Source organism: Sphaeramia orbicularis, chromosome 24 (assembly GCF_902148855.1).
Source record: "Sphaeramia orbicularis chromosome 24, fSphaOr1.1, whole genome shotgun sequence".
Classification (NCBI taxonomy): domain Eukaryota; kingdom Metazoa; phylum Chordata; class Actinopteri; order Kurtiformes; family Apogonidae; genus Sphaeramia; species Sphaeramia orbicularis.
In genome coordinates, this window is record NC_043979.1 from 41842268 (window position 1) to 41860667 (window position 18400).

General features: G+C 38.6%; 1 protein-coding gene across 1 annotated transcript; it reads left to right on the forward strand.

Moving 5' to 3' along the window:
- The first annotated feature begins 1487 nt into the window (after nt 1-1487).
- On the forward strand, nt 1488-13881 carry hebp2 (heme binding protein 2). Its single transcript, XM_030128668.1, has 5 exons — nt 1488-1609; nt 1861-1951; nt 4367-4502; nt 11498-11678; nt 12843-13881. The coding sequence occupies exons 1-5, from the start codon at nt 1560-1562 to the stop codon at nt 13024-13026; spliced, it is 642 nt and encodes a 213-aa protein (XP_029984528.1). The 5' UTR covers nt 1488-1559; the 3' UTR covers nt 13027-13881.
- The last annotated feature ends 4519 nt before the right edge of the window (nt 13882-18400 follow it).

Genomic DNA, 18400 nt, shown 5'->3' on the forward strand with positions numbered 1-18400 from the left:
TGTGACTGAAGTGTGGATTCAGCTTTAATTCAAGGAGTTAAAACAAAATTATTGCAATGGAATGTATGTAATTTTGTTATCATTGTTTCATACATGTCAGAAACTTACATCTTCATAGTTAACCTATAATTCTTGACATCCTCCCGACACCCAGTAAGTAAACATTTTTGCCATTTTATATTAAATAATTGCCTTAATTGGAAAGTTTTTTCAGATACTTTTTTTTTTTTTTTAATGTCCTTTTCGGTGGACATTATGTAATTTTTAATTTTAATGTAAAACTGTGAAACTTGTCCACTACAGAGGCCAAAAATGGATTGCTGGGTCTCAGGAGGATATAGAGGTTTATCCATCTTCCTTATTGGCCTGTGAATATACTGATTTCCATGTCTTGTTTCACAAATAACTCATCTAAACAGCAAAATGCTTGGAGAATAATAAGTCAGAAGTGGTAGTTGGTTATGTTTTTTAGGATATAGGATTGGTTCAAAATATTAAATTCAATAGTTTATGATAGAATGGATTTTACACAAATGTTTTTCTCTGAGCTAAAACACTACACATTAGAATATATTAAAAAATCAGATTCCAGATATATACACACCTCTACATGTACCCTATATGTAATAACACTTAAGATTTGTCCAAACAGAGATGAAAACTATTTATTTTCCGTGTAACTGACATTGCCCATCGCCCATAGGGATGAGTTTCCATATAAAAACCATTGAAACGCTGTAGTTTGTATGCCAGGCCTATAAGTGGCGCTGTGACGCTACCACAGAAATACACCAAAACAAAGAAGAAGACATTGAGCATGCGCGTAACATTTGTACACGCTAATAAACACAAGACGAAGGTGGCGGCGGGTGAGAGTTAGTGAAGTGGCCAAAGGGTGTGTAGAAACTTGTGGTTTTACGCCCATAAGATAAAAAAACAAAACTTTTTCGGATACTCCCAAACTCGTTGCCGCGTGGACGACCCTTTGGGCACCCCTTGAAAAAAATTACATAATTTATAGATTTTTTTTTTAAAACTGAAATTATTATTATAATTATAATTATTATTATTATTATTATTATTATTATTATTGCAAAGTTACTTTTAATTTTATAAACTGAACAAGGACTTTAAGAAAAAAAGAAAAATATGCAGCTGTGTCTTGTGCAAAAGTTTGGACACCCTACACTCAGCACTAAAACCCCATAAAACACAAACTACATGACGATGATATTTTTGTCTGAATGCCCAATTTTTTTTTTTTTTTTTTTTTGCACTCTTCTCTACTTTTGTCATTTGTTTTCTAATCAATCTTATCAAAATATGCAGGAATTAGCGCATTCATTGAAGTAAAAAAAAAAAAAAAAAATGTACAGCTGAGTTTCCCTCCTTTTTCTTTCAGACTTTCATATTCAAGACATTCCCATACATTAAACCAATTTAATTGTTGGTTGATATGGAACTTTTCTTATTTATTTGCTCAACATGAGTGATTTCGACTTTTATTTTGAAAATCCCACTCGTCAGCCAATCAGCGTTAAGCCGGAAGTTATGAAGTTATGAAAACAAACGCGCTCCACACCCTGAAGATACGGACCAGCACTTTCAGGTATTATCTCACTATTCCTCTGTTAAACAACATTTCTTTAATTAATTACAGTACCGTTCTTTTGGGGATGCGTAAGTACTATTTCGACAGCTATAAAGGTTAAAAACTAGATATTTTAGAGTTGTTTTATAATACAGGTGCAAGATACATAACGACTGAGGTCATGTGACCTGATGCAGCAGCTTTTTACACCTGGACATCATTATATTTTACATGAGGTGGAATATTAACAGTTTACTGATTCGTTCCAGCACCTGTGGACCAATCATGTTGAAGGCCGTGGGACAAGCTTTATTCTCAACTGGACTGCAGAATCCCAAGTTTACAGCAGAGGAGAAGCAGGTAAATGTTTCCCTTAACTTGTAAAAAAAAAAAAAAAACAAAAAAAAAAAAAACACCATCAGACCTTTGGCAGGATTTATCACAAGGAGAAACCACTGTATAGTAATGTTGTTGTGGACATTTTCCCTTATTTACCATTAAACTGAAACAGCAGGTTGATCAAAAACATACTTTTCTAAACTCATGAAACTGTTAATCAGCTAAATTTATCAGTTCAGTTGAGGTTTTCTGAAGGTGTTTTGACTTGTGTGGCAGGAAAAGCACAGGTGTTGTTCATAATCTTAACGATGCCTCTGCCTGTGCACACACAGCATTCACAGTCCAGACTAACACACCTGTTTGTGTCAGTTCTATCAGCTTCACCTGTAGCTGTTTTTACATGAAGGCTTGAATAGTTCAGGCTGATCCAAGCCGTGAAATGTGGTGTGAATTTGTCTTCTACCATCAGGATGCAGATACAGTTGACAAAGCTACGATGCAGAACAAACTGGTTCAGACAGTTATTTATTTCGCCGCTATTCAGTTTGTAAGTCAGACTTTAGAATGTGTAAATTGTGGTGTTATTGTTGTTGTCGGCACTTATTTGTACTTGTGCTGACTGTAGATCACATAGTCCCCTAGGGTTAATAAAGATGTCTGGAACCTTAAGAACTACTTCTTCTTCTTTTTCATCTTCTTTTTCTTCTCCCCCTTCTTCTTCTGCTCCTCCTCTTTCTTCTCCTCCTCCTTCTCTTCTTCCTTTTCTTCTCCTCCTCCTTTTTCTCTTTCTTGTCCTTTCTTCTCCTTTTTCTTCTCCTTCTCCTCCTCCTCCTTCTTCCTCTCCTCCTCCTTCTTCTCTTTTTTCTTCTCCTCCTTCTCTTCCTCCTCCTTTTCTTCTTCTTTTTCCCCTCCTCTTCCTCCTCCTTTTTCTTCTTCTTTTTCTTCTCCTCCTCCCCTTCTTCTTTTTCTTCTTCTTCCTCTCCCCCTCTTTCTTCTTTTTCTTCTTCTTCTCTTCCTCCTCGTTCTTCTCCTTTTTCTTCTTCTTCTCCTCCTCCTTCCTCTTCTTCCTCTTATCATTATTATTATTATTATTATTATTATTATTATTATTAATAGATAGACAGCTTTATTCATTAAAATGCCATAGACTCATAACACTCATCACAGTACAAAAACACCTCATCATTATGGACTCTGTTACACACCCTTATAACAACAGTGCAACAGCCCAATAGCAGTTTCAAATTTTAGTATTTATTTATTTGCGCATCACAAACAACAAGAAAAAAAATTTAAATTAAGTAACACCATTTTGCAGAAGAGGATAGAAGCCAAAAAAAGGCTTATATAAATACCTCCCCAGAAATAAACAAGACACAAAAAGAAATGAGGACCATCGGCTCCATAGTATCTTTTAATGGACTTAAAAGCTTCTTTAGTGGGCGAATATAAATAAAATAAAGTTTTGTTTCTATTATATTTTATTTATGAAGTAAAATAAAGTTCTCATCATAAAAATGCACAGCAGCAAGAACCAAAGAGTTCCTAAGATGCTCAGTAGAACACCAGGGCATCACCATTCACTCACTAAAGGAGCTTTTAAGTCCATTAAAGATACTATGGAGCCAATAGTCCTTTAAAGACAGAACAGTTTGAATTTTGGTCCTCATCCTTTTGTCCAAAATCAGGTCCACCGAGTCCAGGCTCAGGTCAACCACTGAACCAGCCTCTTTAATCAGTCTGTTCATCCTGTTCCTGTCTTCCATTGTTTAGTGCTGTGTTGATTTTGACATCTTATGGATAATTAAAAATGATTGTAAGCCCTATTGTGAGTAGGGGTGTGTATTGGCAAGAATCTGACGATACAATACAAATCACAATACTAGGATCACGATACGATATATCATGATACTGTTAAAAGGGCACATTTTTTTGTTTCCTGGAAGAATTGAATTACATCAGAAATATGCACAAATACTAAACACATTTTATTTATTTTATTTGATCAGAGCAGGAACTAATGCTGTATCGCAAAATTTTCCGGTGTTAAAAATTAAATTATGTTTTACAGACATTACAGATTAAGATCCTGTTCAAATGTTCATATTCTATTTGTTCGTACCTAACATCATAACATTATTTTTATGCAGTCCCAACAAAGGAACTAACATCTGCCTCTCAGACAGTAAAAAGTACTTTTAGGATGCTTCAAATAATCATTATTTAATAAAACAGTGTTAAACAATAATAAATAAAATTTGAACAAAAAAACAAACACATGAACCTCCGCAATATTTGCATTTGAATAAATACCCAAAAATATCGATACAGTACTTTTTAATATTGATACAGTATTGTGAAATTAAATATTGCGATGTATTACAGAACTGATATTTTCTCACACCCCTAATTGTGTGTACGTTTTTTGTGTTGCAGGGACAAGACTATGAGGTCCGTACATACCACGCCACTAAATGGGTGAGCACGTCTCTGAAAGGGATGGACATGGACCAGGCCATGAATACTGGCTTCCGCAGGCTTTTCAAGTACATCAGTGGCACAAATCAGAACAGTGAGTTAGAGTTTCATTTCTAACACTAGTGCAATGTACCTAAGTACATGGACACAAGAACTATACAGTGGTGGAAAATGTTTTTGTTCAGCCCATGTGTTTGTGATATATTCCATTAAGAATCACTCTTAATGGCATGTTCCAAAGTGGTGGGAGGTAGAATATATCCCACCTGGAGTTAACTACAGCACAGTCCACCTCAAAGCATTCCAGACAATCCATGTTGAACATAAAAAACAAATATGGAGGAGCGCAGATCTAAGCTCCTATTTGTTTTTTACTGAAGAGGCATTTTGACTGTCGACGGTACAGTGTTCACATGTATGCAAATGAGATGGATGAGGCAAAACGATGGATGAGCTGATTATTATTATTATTTTTTTTTTTTTATTTTCTCTTTTTTGTTTTTTATGGGCTCAGCTGGCTGACAGGCAGCTGTCTGTACCGATAAGGCAGCAGCCGACACCAACTGTACTCCCAGTCATCATTGCCCATTTTTCTAACACCTTTGCTTGTGTATCCTCTTTTATTTGGACATTTTACCAGGGAGTATCTCACACTACTTTTTTTTTTTTTTTTTTTTTTTCCTACTTGTCTTGTCCAGCGTTCTAACAGCAGAATGGTAGTCTGGTTCCTTTTGGTGCTGAACACATTTGCTTTGCCAAGGGTAACTTCATGAAGTATATGAAGTGCTCTTTAATATTCTACTGTGTTTATTATGAGTTTTGATGAACCACATTTCGATGCCGGACCTGACATGGGGGGGTGGGGGTGGGGGGGTAGAAGAAGGGGAGAGAACAAGAGAGAAGAAGGTGGCGAAGACTCTCACAAGAAAGTATCAACAATACAAACAGTAACAACCATAGAGACAATTATAATGGTGACAATAACTAAAACCAGAACTGAGTAAACTGGGCAGAAGAGAGAGAAGAAAACAAAACAAAACAAACAAAACTACAAAAAAAAAAACAAAAAAAAACACAACAATGAGGATGAGCTGATTATTAGGGGTGTGTATTGGGAAGAATCTGGAGATACGATACAAATCACAAGACTAGAATCACGATATGATATATCACAATATATCATGATACTGTTAAAAAGGCTATTTATTTATTTATATTTTTATTTATTTATTTTTCCTGGAAGAATTGAACTACACTAGAAATATGCACATATACTAAACACATTTTATTTGTTTGATTTTATTTATTCAAAAACTTAAATTATATTTTATAGACATACAGGGTGGGGAAGCAAAATTTACAATGAACATTTAGTTGTTTCTTCTCAGCAGGCACTACGCCAATTGTTTTGAAACCAAACATATATTGATGTCATAATCATACCTAACACTATTATCCATACCTTTTCAGAAACTTTTGCCCATATGAGTAATCAGGAAAGCAAACGTCAAAGAGTGTGTGATTTGCTGAATGCACTCGTCACACCAAAGGAGATTTCAAAAATAGTTGGAGTGTCCATAAAGACTGTTTATAATGAAAAGAAGAGAATGACTATGAGCAAAACTATTACGAGAAAGTCTGGAAGTGGAGGAAGCAACAAAAAATGTACCAAAGCTTTTATTAAAGCTCTCAAATCCAAAATCCTAAAGGATCCAACCAAATCCATGAGAAAAATGGCAATTGAACTTGAGGTAGACAACAAGACCGTTAGAAATGCAGTAAAATATGATTTGAAGATTTAAATTCTCATGACTTTCAATAAACTAACTGGTCATACACTGTCTTTCAATCCCTGCCTCAAAATATTGTAAATTTTGCCTCCCTGCCCTGTAGACATTACAGTGTAAGATCCAGCTCAAATGTTCATATTCTATCAGTTCATAACTAACATCATAATATTAATTTTGTGCAATTCAAACAAAGGAACTAACATCTGCCACTCTCAGACAGTAAAAAGTATTTAATAAAACAGTGTTAAGTAATAATAATAATACATACCATATAAACAATAAAGAAAACCAAAAAACAAAAATGAACCTCCGCCATATCTGCATTTGAGTAAATGCCTACAAAATATTGATACAGTACTTTTTATATCGATACAGTATCGTGAAATGAAATATTGCGATTTATTGCAGAGCCGATATTTTCTAACACCCCTACTAATTATACATTGTGAAGTTTTTTTCATTGCGAACTTGCACACTGTGTTGACGTCACATTGTAGTTCGTGGTGAGGTCGGGGTACTTCGATCTGACCCCACTTTGCAACTAGGACCTCCAGCTTCGACAGGCGTTCCAATGCATTTTACCGAGTTGGATGTCAGAAACTTCCCACCTCCCAGCACTTTGGAACACACAATAAGTCTTTGAAATCTGCCAAGTGTTGTTCCATTCTCCAAACCCACACGCTCCCTTCACATATATCAGATTGGATCTTAATACAGAGACAAATGCATATGAGTAGTCATTAGAACTTTGTTGGTCTAGTCCAGGGGTGTCAAACTCATTTTAGTTCAGGGGCCACGTGCAGCCTAATGTGATATAAAATGGACTGGACCAGTAAAATAATATAAATAATAGAATAAGAACTTATAGTGTCAACTCCTAAGTTTTCTGTATGTTTTAGAGTGAAATAAGTAAAATTCCGTGAAGAAAATGTTTACATCGACGAACTGTACTTTGAACATAATGTGAACAACTTGAAAATTCTTGAGAAAAATAAGTGCAATTTTAACAATATTACACCTCAGTTTATCATTTATACATATGCATCACACAAATACACAAAACATTTAATAACAGGCAGAATATTGGTAAAATTCCACATACTTGTCTTAACCTGTTTAACCCTGACCATATTTTCAGGGGAAAAACACCTAAACAGACATACCCAAAGTAAATGAAGAATTATTTCACAATAATAAGGTTCATATGGATGTTCTTGGTGTCTATGGACATTTACAGACCTCACAGAATCTATTCCCATTGTCTAAAATATTGTATCTATTACTATGCCTGAGTAAACTGTAACAAACTAAAAGAGAAATTAGAATTTTTTATCCTCGTCTGTTTTTTTTCAGCTGGATTGACGATGATATGCATAAATTAATTGTGCGTGTCGGAGATTTTTAATAGCATATATTTCACCCCACAAAGATTAAAAATCATGTTTGAACATTAAAGTTTGCACTCCGATACACTTTTGATGTACTTTTATTAACATTAGGGTCTAAACTTTGAGCAAAAGTTGAAAAAAAACATCCATTGTCCTGATTTATTATATTTTTATAGTAGATGAATATTAATATAATTTTTTCGGCCGCGGGTGGGCTGATAGGGCTAAAGAGGTTATGACATTTCCGATTGTTCATATTTGTTCAGGTCATTCACATTTTTGTAAAAGGCTAGTCTTTAAATGTAAACAATTTTTGTATTTTACTCTTTTTTTTTTTTTTTTTTTTTTACACTAAAAAAAAGAGGAAAATTTGTGGTTTTCATTATTTATATGGTATTATAGTAGTATTTTACTGGTCTGACCCACTTTAGAATAAACTGACCTAAAATTATTAGAACATACTTGATTATTAATTTCTTCAGTGTAATTTTTGCATTTCATAAATTTGCCCCTGGGGCCTGATTGGACCTTTTGGCAGGCTGGTTTTAGCCCCGAGCCGCATGTTTGACTCCTGTGGTCTAGGACTTTTGTACAGTACTGTGTAAGGGTCAAAATATGATGTTCGAAATCTCTCTGATGGGTCATTTTAGAGACAATTTGACAGATTAGTGTTGTTAGTGTTGGTAGTTTTTACTTTTAAATTCATTTTTGCTTTACAGGGTGGGGAAGCAAAATTTACAATGAACATTTAGTTGTTTTTTCTCAGCAGGCACTACGTCAGTTGTTTTGAAACCAAACATATATTGATGTCATAATCATACCTAACACTATTATCCATACCTTTTCAGAAACTTTTGGCCATATGAGTAATCAGGAAAGCAAACGTCAAAGAGTGTGTGATTTGCTGAATGCACTCGTCACACCAAAGGAGATTTCAAAAATAGTTGGAGTGTCCATAAAGACTGTTTAGAATGGAAAGAAGAGAATGACTATGAGCAAAACTATTACCAGAAAGTCTGGAAGATACTATTAAAGAAGAATGGGAGAAGTTGTCACCCGAATATTTGAGGAACACTTGCGCAAGTTTCAGGAAGTGTGTGAAGGCAGTTATTGAGAAAGAAGGAGGACACATAGAATAAAAACATTTTCTATTATGTACATTTTCTTGTGGCAAATAAATTCTCTTGACTTTCAATAAACTAATTGGTCATACACTGTCTTTCAATCCCTGCCTCAAAATACTGTAAATTTTGCTTCCCCACCCTGTAGTTGGACCATAAGGGATTATCCAAAACAAGGATTTACTTTATATTGAAATAAATGTTGGAATGGCAATCAATTAACGTTCGCTCTCTGATGGGACATTACTGTGTTTTGACCCATAATAAAACACTGACGGGGTCATTTTACAGCCCAGTGATTCTATTTACCTTCCATACTTGTTATACATTTTACTGCACTACTATTTCCAACTGCATAAACTGTACTTGTACTGAAGTGTTGTCACTGTGTGCTATTAGTATTTTTGTGCTTCCCATTTCTTTTCCCACCATTGATTTCTAAAATACAACATGCATCTGCAGCTTTCTCTAATTATGTCTGTGAGCTTATACTAATCCATATTTTGTGCGCCAGTGTGTTGATGAAGTGTTTTGAAGCTTTGTCTTGTGGTGATGATTTTGTTGGACTAAAACTTAATTAATCGCCATTGGCCAAGCAGAAAATGTTCCAGAATGAAGTCATGGATAAGTTAAGTTTGAAGGGAAGGAGGGAGGGTGAATGCATAAATGCAAGAGAAGTTCCACTTTTGTTCGTGCTCAGCAGTTTGTAACAACACCACTGCCTCGGTCTTACTCAGCAGTTTACACAGGCATTATTTATGAGAATATATATTGTTTGCGCCGTTGAACTACTGAGCTCTGCAGTGTGAGGAGTGTGATCTGTAAACTTGGTGTTTAATCCTCTACATCTGGCCACCGTTGTTCAATATGCGCACCATCTGTGCAGATATCATTATGTTTGGATTCACCAGCTGGCAAATGAGTGCTTGTTGAAAAAAAAATTGATACTTGTGCACTAAACAAAAAATGATTACATCTCACATTACCTGCCAGCATCCTCACTTTGATATATTTTTTCCCCTCGTGCTTGTATTTACTTTCCAAACCTGTTGCACGTGAAGGTTTATGAGTGTATTGCAGGGTTCAGTGTTGTGTTTTCAAGGTCTGAAAAGTGTTTGAATTTCAGTTTTAGTGGTTACAATTATAATGCTGTGATTTATTTATTTATTTTTTAAAATTAACTCTGCAAGGTTAGATGCTAAGCCAAAGCTATTTACAGAGAGGTGATACATTTAGAAAAATAAAACTTTGTCAAAAAAGAAAATTACTGGATGTTCTCAGGTCGACTCTAGGTACCTTTTTTTTTTTTAAACTTTATTTTTATTGTTTGATTTAAGTGCAAAACAAACATAAGGGACATTTGGGATACACTGACCATAAAAAAAACTTTGTGACAAACAGTTGGTTTTAGTAATGTGACATTAAAATGAAAATTGTCCATTTCTTCCATTTATCATGACACTGCTCCTCTTCAGTCCAAAATCTAAGGGTCAGAATCTCCATCTCAAATATTCCATTCACAATTTGTAGCCAGTCGTTAGTTGTAGGTGGTTCTAATCTGCACCATTTTTTGCTAATAGCCTTTTTACAGGCTGCTAATAGAATTTTAAACAAATTATCATTTTGTCTTACATTATTACCAATAATACATCTGAAATACATCACCAAACATGTTTTAGGGATTGCATAACCCAATATTTTAACAGTTGTTGAATATACATTATCCCAAAATGATGCACTCCAGGTACATTTTTATCTTAATCTTTGAGTCGCATGTCTGAAGAACGCCAAGTGGCTTCACTTTTTTTGGATAGAAGTTTGTGTTCTCCTTTAATTTCTAAACTTTTTGCTATTATAAAACGTAATTACCCTGCCCTCAAAGAGGAGGCAAGGGGTATTGTTTTTGGTTTGTTTCTTTAACACTCTAGCAGCAAAACTATTGGTTGAATTCATACCAAATCAGGTTTATAGATTTCCAGTGACCCAGAATAGATGTGATTATATTTTGGAAAAAGAGGGTCAAAGTAAAAAATTTTTATGAATTTTTAAAATCTTTTTTTTTTTTTTCCCCCCCATTTACTTTTAATGGCTGAAATTTGTCCATGATGATATCAGCACACGCATAGACATGTCGATATCAGCTGGATCTATGCCAAAATAAACTACAATACGTTCGAGGGGTGGGGTTTGTTGTGCCTGGCACCACTTGTTTTAGATGTTTCTAGCATAAAACGGTGTACATCATTGTAATAAAGAGGGACATAAATAATCAGGAGTATATGTATTCCTGAAGATATGTAGTTTCATTCATTTATTTGTTTTGAGTAAAAGAAAAAATCAAAACATTTTAGGTGTACAAGGAACTAATAGCAGAGCAAATACACTAATAAATAGAGGTGATCAAGACAATATAGCAATTGCCATGTGCATTAGTAATAACAAAATAATGCACAAAAAGGAGTGGGAAGAAGAAAACATATTAAATCCCACCCCCACCTCACATTTATACAACATAACACATTACTTTTGCCTCCTTAATGATAAAGTTACATCTGCTTATTAACAGATAGAAAACAGATTAGGAAAACTGATGTATATTACACATAATAACTATCTAAATGATAGTCTGCATAACATATAGTACAATATATTTCAACATATTTCAATTCCATACCAACAATGGAATTTTACCCCAGTGATAGTGTGTTGTGCTGGAAAATGTGAAAATGAACCTTAAAGTGCTTGAATTTGACCTTGAAAATGTGGACAAATCCTGGTAATGTTTGTCAGATGTGAAAGTGGAGATGACGGCCCCGGTGACAGGCTTCGTGGAACCTGGAGCTGGACCTGCATGTGAATCTCAGTTCACCGTGTCCTTCTACATCCCAGAGGAGCATCAGGAGAATCCACCTCAGCCCAGCGACCCGGACGTCTTCATAGAGCAGCGCAAAGAGTTCACGGCTTATGTCAGGTGAGGGACGACTGTTATTCAGATCGAAAATGTGTTAAAATCTAATTCAAGCAGCTGAGAGGATGTAATAATAGTATTTTAATAGTAAATATATCAAACAGGGCTCTGCATAACAATTCGGGTACTAAGAGAATAATGATAAAAAGACCTGACATCGGAGAAAATATTAATGGCAGTCAATAGCAAAAAAACAAATAGGCTTTTGATCCTGTTAAAATAAATTTGAATTGAGCTCAACACACTAATGCAACAGCAATAGGAATTAAACCAACATATATATAGTACTGTGGAAAGGTCTTAGGTCACTTCTAACCCTGTTGAGAGGGTTGAAATGATCATATATATTTATTCCTCATTCTCTTTTCTTCAGATACAGCAAGGAAATACAGGGTGGGGAAGCAAAATTTGCAATAATAATAATAAACTGAGACAGAATATTGTTAAAATTGCACTCATAGTTGTACATGTTATTCACATTTTTAAAATGACCAAGTTTGAAACCAAGTTTGAAGTCAATCAGAACTGTAGTTTGGGAGAAGAAGACGACTGAAATTTTTTCCCCATAAGAGCCCATGTTAAATTTTCCGTAAGTTCCCGGATCCAGAAGAAGATCCTGATCAGCATGTGGCCATTATGTTTTGGTCATCTCCCCATCAGGGCTGGACTGTAGAAATTTACACTGGATATCATTTATATTTACTGAGTTATTGCATCGATCCACTTCCTATCTCTTATAATGGGGACATTTTTCAAAGTGGCACCAAATCCAGAATCAGATTTGGATCCAAATAATTTCGCTAACTTTTGTTGACATCATCATAAAGAAGCTGTATACCAAGTTTGAAGTCAATCGGAATTGTAGTTTCGGAGAAGAAGACGATTGAAATTTTTGTAACGGCCGACAGACGACGCCGACAGACGCCACATGACGACAATAGTTTACAGCCTGTCGGCCAGAAAGCTAAAAAGGGGCTTACATTCTAAAAATACAATAACATTTCCTAGAATAAGATATAAAACAGGAGGAGAAAAGCTGGAAAGAAAGAGAAAAATAAATAAACAGATAAATAAACTTATCATACAATAGCAAACCAGACTGTTGAGCTAAAAACTTCAACTATAAACTTGAACATCCTTCATCTAATGCGTCCCTTCTCCTCTCAGGACCTATGGAGGTTTTTCCAATGAGCAGTTGAAGCGCGACGAGCTTCAGAAGCTCCTGGAGAGTCTGAAGCGCGATGGAGTGGAATACGTGGACCAGCCGTACTACGTGGCAGGTTACGACAGCCCCTTCAAACTGATGAACCGCCGCAACGAGGTCTGGATCCTCAAGAAGCAGCCGGAGTAGACGGGTCAAAGGTCGCACACAGAATGACACAGTAACACAAAGGGATTTTTACTCGATTAACGGAGATTCACACAGATTAGCAGCCTTTATGAGTGTGTAATGGCAGAAACACTAACAGGATCATATGAATGAAGCTTCAAGTCACAATAACTAGTCATATTTACTGTTAATAAGACGTTACTGAATGATAGGCTCATTGAAAAACTGAGAACAGGATGGACTCGAAAGCTCTATTTACACAAGACTAGTTTTACCCTGTGGACCTCTGGTGGTTTGGAAATGAACCCCCCATGTTTGTGTTCAGATAAGATGAGCAAAGTCTGTTTTTTATTAGAATTTACTGACATTATTCCACATTTATGATGTCAAAGGTAGATTTTCCTCTTACAGAGAACTGGCGAAAGACAGAAAAATATTCCCACTGTAGCTGTCATCGTGTCATCCCTCCGTCTTTTCAGATGTCGCTGTTTGTTTACTCTTTCAGTGCGTATTTATGTAATACCAGAACATGAGCCTCTTGGATTTCCTTTTGTCATCATCAGTGCAGCATTCATCATCTTTGACCTAGAAATGGGCTGAATAAATACACATAGGAAACAAAAAAACATCCCAAATCCCACCAAATTAAAAAAGAAGTGGATTTGCAAAGGACTAATAATATTACCGAATGTCTGTGTTTGGGGAAATATCCTAATTTATAATGGGATTTTTACTTGATAAATTACAGACCAGGCTGATTTATATTGGATTAAAATCATAGTCATGGAAAAATTTTTTTAGACCACCCCTTGTTTTCTTCAATTTCTTGTTCATTTCAATGCGTGCTACAACTATAGATACATTTGTTTGGACAAATATAATGATAACAACAAAAATAGCTCATAAGAGTTTAATCTCAGAGCTGATATCTATCCATTTTCCATGGTTTTCTTGATAAAAACCAAAATCACTACAGTTCTTCCATCAATATCTATGGCATTGTACTGACAAAAACAGTGCTTTTAGGCATTCCATGTTTTCTTTTCTGTCTGTTTTAGTCACATGATACACACAGGAGTTAGAACTGGATTGCATAACCAGTGTTTTCAATGACTTACGATGGTCTAATAATTTTTTTCCGTGACTGTAGATGACCTCTGCAGTTATTACACATTACACTAGTCTACAGTTTTGTTTTTTTTTGTTTTTTTTTTACAAATGATCTGCCTCAGAGATTAAATGTACTAAACCTTATTTACTTTAATGGGACAAACTGGAAAACAAATGACAAACTGCTGGTTAACTGATGTTTTCAATGTATATCAATGTCGCTGTCAGACGGAAACCTCGTAAATCTTTTCATGGTCATCAGATATGACCCATTTGGACATTCAGAGGCTCCGTAGTTACCACTATTCACTCCCAAATTCACACCTTCAGGCGCATGCGTGGCGTCTGTCAAACCGCCGGCGGATCTACTCCTAGAAATCCAGCCTTTTAACTACTTATTTCTTGCCTTTCAACGCTTACTCACTTGAACCTAACCTCTTAACCGTGTCTTTTTAACTTGACGCCATCAATCCAAACCTTCATCAGGGCAGGTCAGTATTGTCAGTGGATCCTTACCTCTGGTTGTCACCCATCGCTTCCCGCGCTCTGCCCGGTATCTCGCTGTTTCCACCATGGCGTCATCCTCATCAGCCGGAGATAGTCCTCTTGTCGAAGCCAACAAAACCCTGGTAAAGGCTTACCAAACTATCGCGGATCTCAAAGAGGAAATACTGCGCCTCTCCGCAGAACTCGAGGAGAAAAATGCCCAGCTCTGTGGTTTCTCCAGCCGCCTTCCCACACTGTCCAGTCTGTTCCTGAAAAGCGCAGAGAAGCCCAAAGCCTCCTGTGATGATACGGTGTTATGGGATCCTTCCTCTGCCTGTTCTCGCCCCCCGTGTTCTACACCCTGGTCTGAAGTGGTGATTCGTGGCCGCAAAAAGAACACCAGCAAAGACTCACCACCGCCGACCATCAGCACATCAAACCGCTTCGGCGTCCTGTCCGTGGAGGACGCTCCGGCTCCTCCCCCCGCGGCTGGTGTGCCCCCCATCCCACCTGGCTCTGTCCCGGAACCGGCTCCTGCTGACTCCGTGGCTGCCACCGAGCTGATTACCGGCGACGGTCCTAAAGCCGGTCCTCCTGTGAAGCCGTCGAACAAGGGTCCCCGCTCCTCGGTCCGCTCCTCTGCCCGGCGCCGCCTCCTCCGAGAGGCCGTCCGCCGTCACTCCGACGGTCCACCCGTGGAATGTCCACCTAGAGAGACCAGGAACCCTTCACCTTCAACACTGTCTCCTCGACCACTTTTCCCTCCGACCACCGCTATCCTCGGGGACTCCATCATCCGTCACGTCCGTTTCTTTAACGCCATAACCAGGTGTTTTCCTGGTTCCACCGTCACCTCCATCCTCCATGAACTCCCTCAGCTGCTGCTCTCACTGCCGTCCACCGTTACCCGGATCATAGTTCACGTGGGCTTCAATGACACTTCTCTTCAACAGTCCGAAGTGACGAAGGTTCATTTTAAAAACCTCTTTGATAAACTGAAAGGATCCGGGAAGGCTGTTTTCATTTCCGGGCCACTCCCCTCCTTTGCCCGTGGTGTGGGCCGTTTCAGCCGACTCCTCAGCCTGAACACCTGGCTCCAGTCCGCCTCTGCTCTGAACGGCTTCAGTTTTATTGATAACTTTAATCTGTTCTGGAACCGCTCCTCCTTCTACAAGTCTGATGGTGTCCACCCCTCTACACTAGGCAGCAGCGTCCTGGCTCAAAACATTCAACACGCTGTCCAGACTAAAACCACTCCCACACCTATGTGACTACGCTCCCCGTCTTCTGCTGCAGTCACCTGCTCCCCCTGCTGGTCACATCAAACATCACCACGTTCAGAGTCTCCTGTACAGTCTGTAGTCAGACTGAATACCACCCCAACTGATCTCTCCTCCTCTCCCAGCCCCTCACTAATGACAGTTACACCCCTCACTCACACCAGCTCACCTTTGAGGAACAATCTCTCTACTGGTCACCATCCTATTCCTGTTATTTTCAGTTCACGTATGGGGTTTCACACTGCTAAAAGGCATCGTAATATCACCAATCTCCGCCCATTAATATACACCGCAGTCATTGGTGCGTCCTTCTCTATAGGGTTATGGAATTGCCAATCTGCAGTGAACAAAGCAGATTTTATTGCTGCCTATGCCAACCATCACACACTGGACATCCTGGCTCTCACTGAAACCTGGATTACGCCTGAAAACAATGCAACCCCAGCCGCACTTTCTATCAGCCACACATTCTCTCATACCTCTCGTCCATCTGGACGAGGAGGTGGTGTGGGTCTGTTAATTTCCAACAAATGGAAACACAATCAACTCCTACCTTCAGTCAAATACAACTCCTTTGAATACCATGCCATCCTAGTGACAGCACCAGTCAAACTTTACATAATTGTCATTTATCGTCCACCAGGGCAACTGGGTGATTTTCCTGATGAGCTTGACACTCTGCTTTCCTCCATCCCAGAGCATGACTGCCCCATGCTAGTCCTCGGTGACATGAACATCCACTTAGACAATCCCAGCTTCTCAGATTTCATGTCACTAATACTCTCTTTTGAGCTACAGCGGGTTTGCAGTCCTCCAACCCACAAAGCTGGTAAAGAGCTCGATCTCATTTTCACCCGAAACTGCATCACAGATGCCCTCACAGTCACACCTTTACACCTGTCTGACCACTATTTCATTCAGTTCAGTGTGTCTCTCCCTGAAAAACACTCTGCTCCCTCCCCCATGGTCTCTTTCCGCCGCAACCTCCGCAATTTGTCCCCCACCCACTTCTCCACTGTCGTAGCCTCCGCTCTCCCTCCCCCCAGCACTTTTTCCTCCTTAGAGGTTAACGATGCCACTGAGTCTCTGTGCTCTACACTTAGCTCCTGTCTGGATAATCTGTGCCCTCTATCTACTAGACCCGCTCGATCCTCCCAGTCCCACCCATGGCTCAGTGATAACCTCCGGTCGCTGCGTACCAACCTCAGAGCCGCAGAGAGAAAATGGCACAAAACAAAAAGCTCTTCTGACCTGATCACATTCCAGTCACTATTGGTATCCTTCTCATCCAGTGTCACTGCTGCGAAGAAGGCTTACTATAATAACAAAATTCATTCTGCCACCGACACCAAGAAACTATTCTCAACCTTTAAAACACTACTCAACCCTCCACCTCCACCGCCCACTACTAATCTGACAGCAGACAATTTTGCTTCATTTTTCACAAATAAAGTGTCTACTATCAGCAGTCAGTTCACTGATCCACCCATAGACTGCACGCCTCCTTCTTCAACATCATCATCATCACACACTGCTTCCTCTCCCCTGACTATGGCTACTACTAACTCAACTGATAAAAGCCCAACTGCGTCATTCCCCTCATTTACTCCCCTCACAGAGAACGAGGTGTCTAAACTCCTTTCCTCTAGCCGTCCTACAACATGCTTGTTGGACCCTATTCCATCCAACCTCTTACAGTCTGTTGCCCCTACTATCACAGCACCAATCACACATGTGATTAATGCTTCACTGACTTCAGGAACATTTCCTACAGTATTTAAACAAGCGCAGGTGACACCACTACTCAAAAAACCTTCCCTCACCCCCACTCAAGTGGAGAATTATCGACCAGTCTCACTCCTCCCATACCTTTCTAAGATCATCGAAAGGGCTGTTTTCAAACAGGTCACAGAATTCCTCTCCCAAAATAACCTCCTGGACATCAACCAATCTGGCTTCAAAATCGGCCACTCCACTGAAACGGCTCTGTTGTCTGTGACAGAAGCCTTGAAAGAGGCTAGAGCAGCAGCCAAGTCTTCAGTACTCATTCTACTGGACTTATCAGCAGCATTTGACACTGTCAATCATGATATCCTGTTATCCATACTCTGGAACATGGGCATCACAGGCCACGCACACTCCTGGTTTCAATCTTACCTTACTGGTCGGTCCTTCAGTGTGTCCTGGCTAGGGCACACATCAGCAGTTCACCGCCTCACCACGGGGGTCCCCCAAGGCTCTGTGTTGGGCCCCCTCCTTTTTGCCATATACACCACCTCACTCGGTCAGATCATCCACTCACACGGCTTCTCATATCATTGCTATGCTGATGATACCCAGCTCTATCTGTCATTCCCACCTGATGACTCCACAGTCTCAGTGCGGATCTCAGATTGTCTCTCTGACATATCTGCATGGATGAAAGCCCATCACCTTCAGCTGAACCTGTCCAAAACTGAACTGCTGGTCTTCCCAGCTAAGCCAACCATACAGCTGGACATCTCCATCACTATTGACTC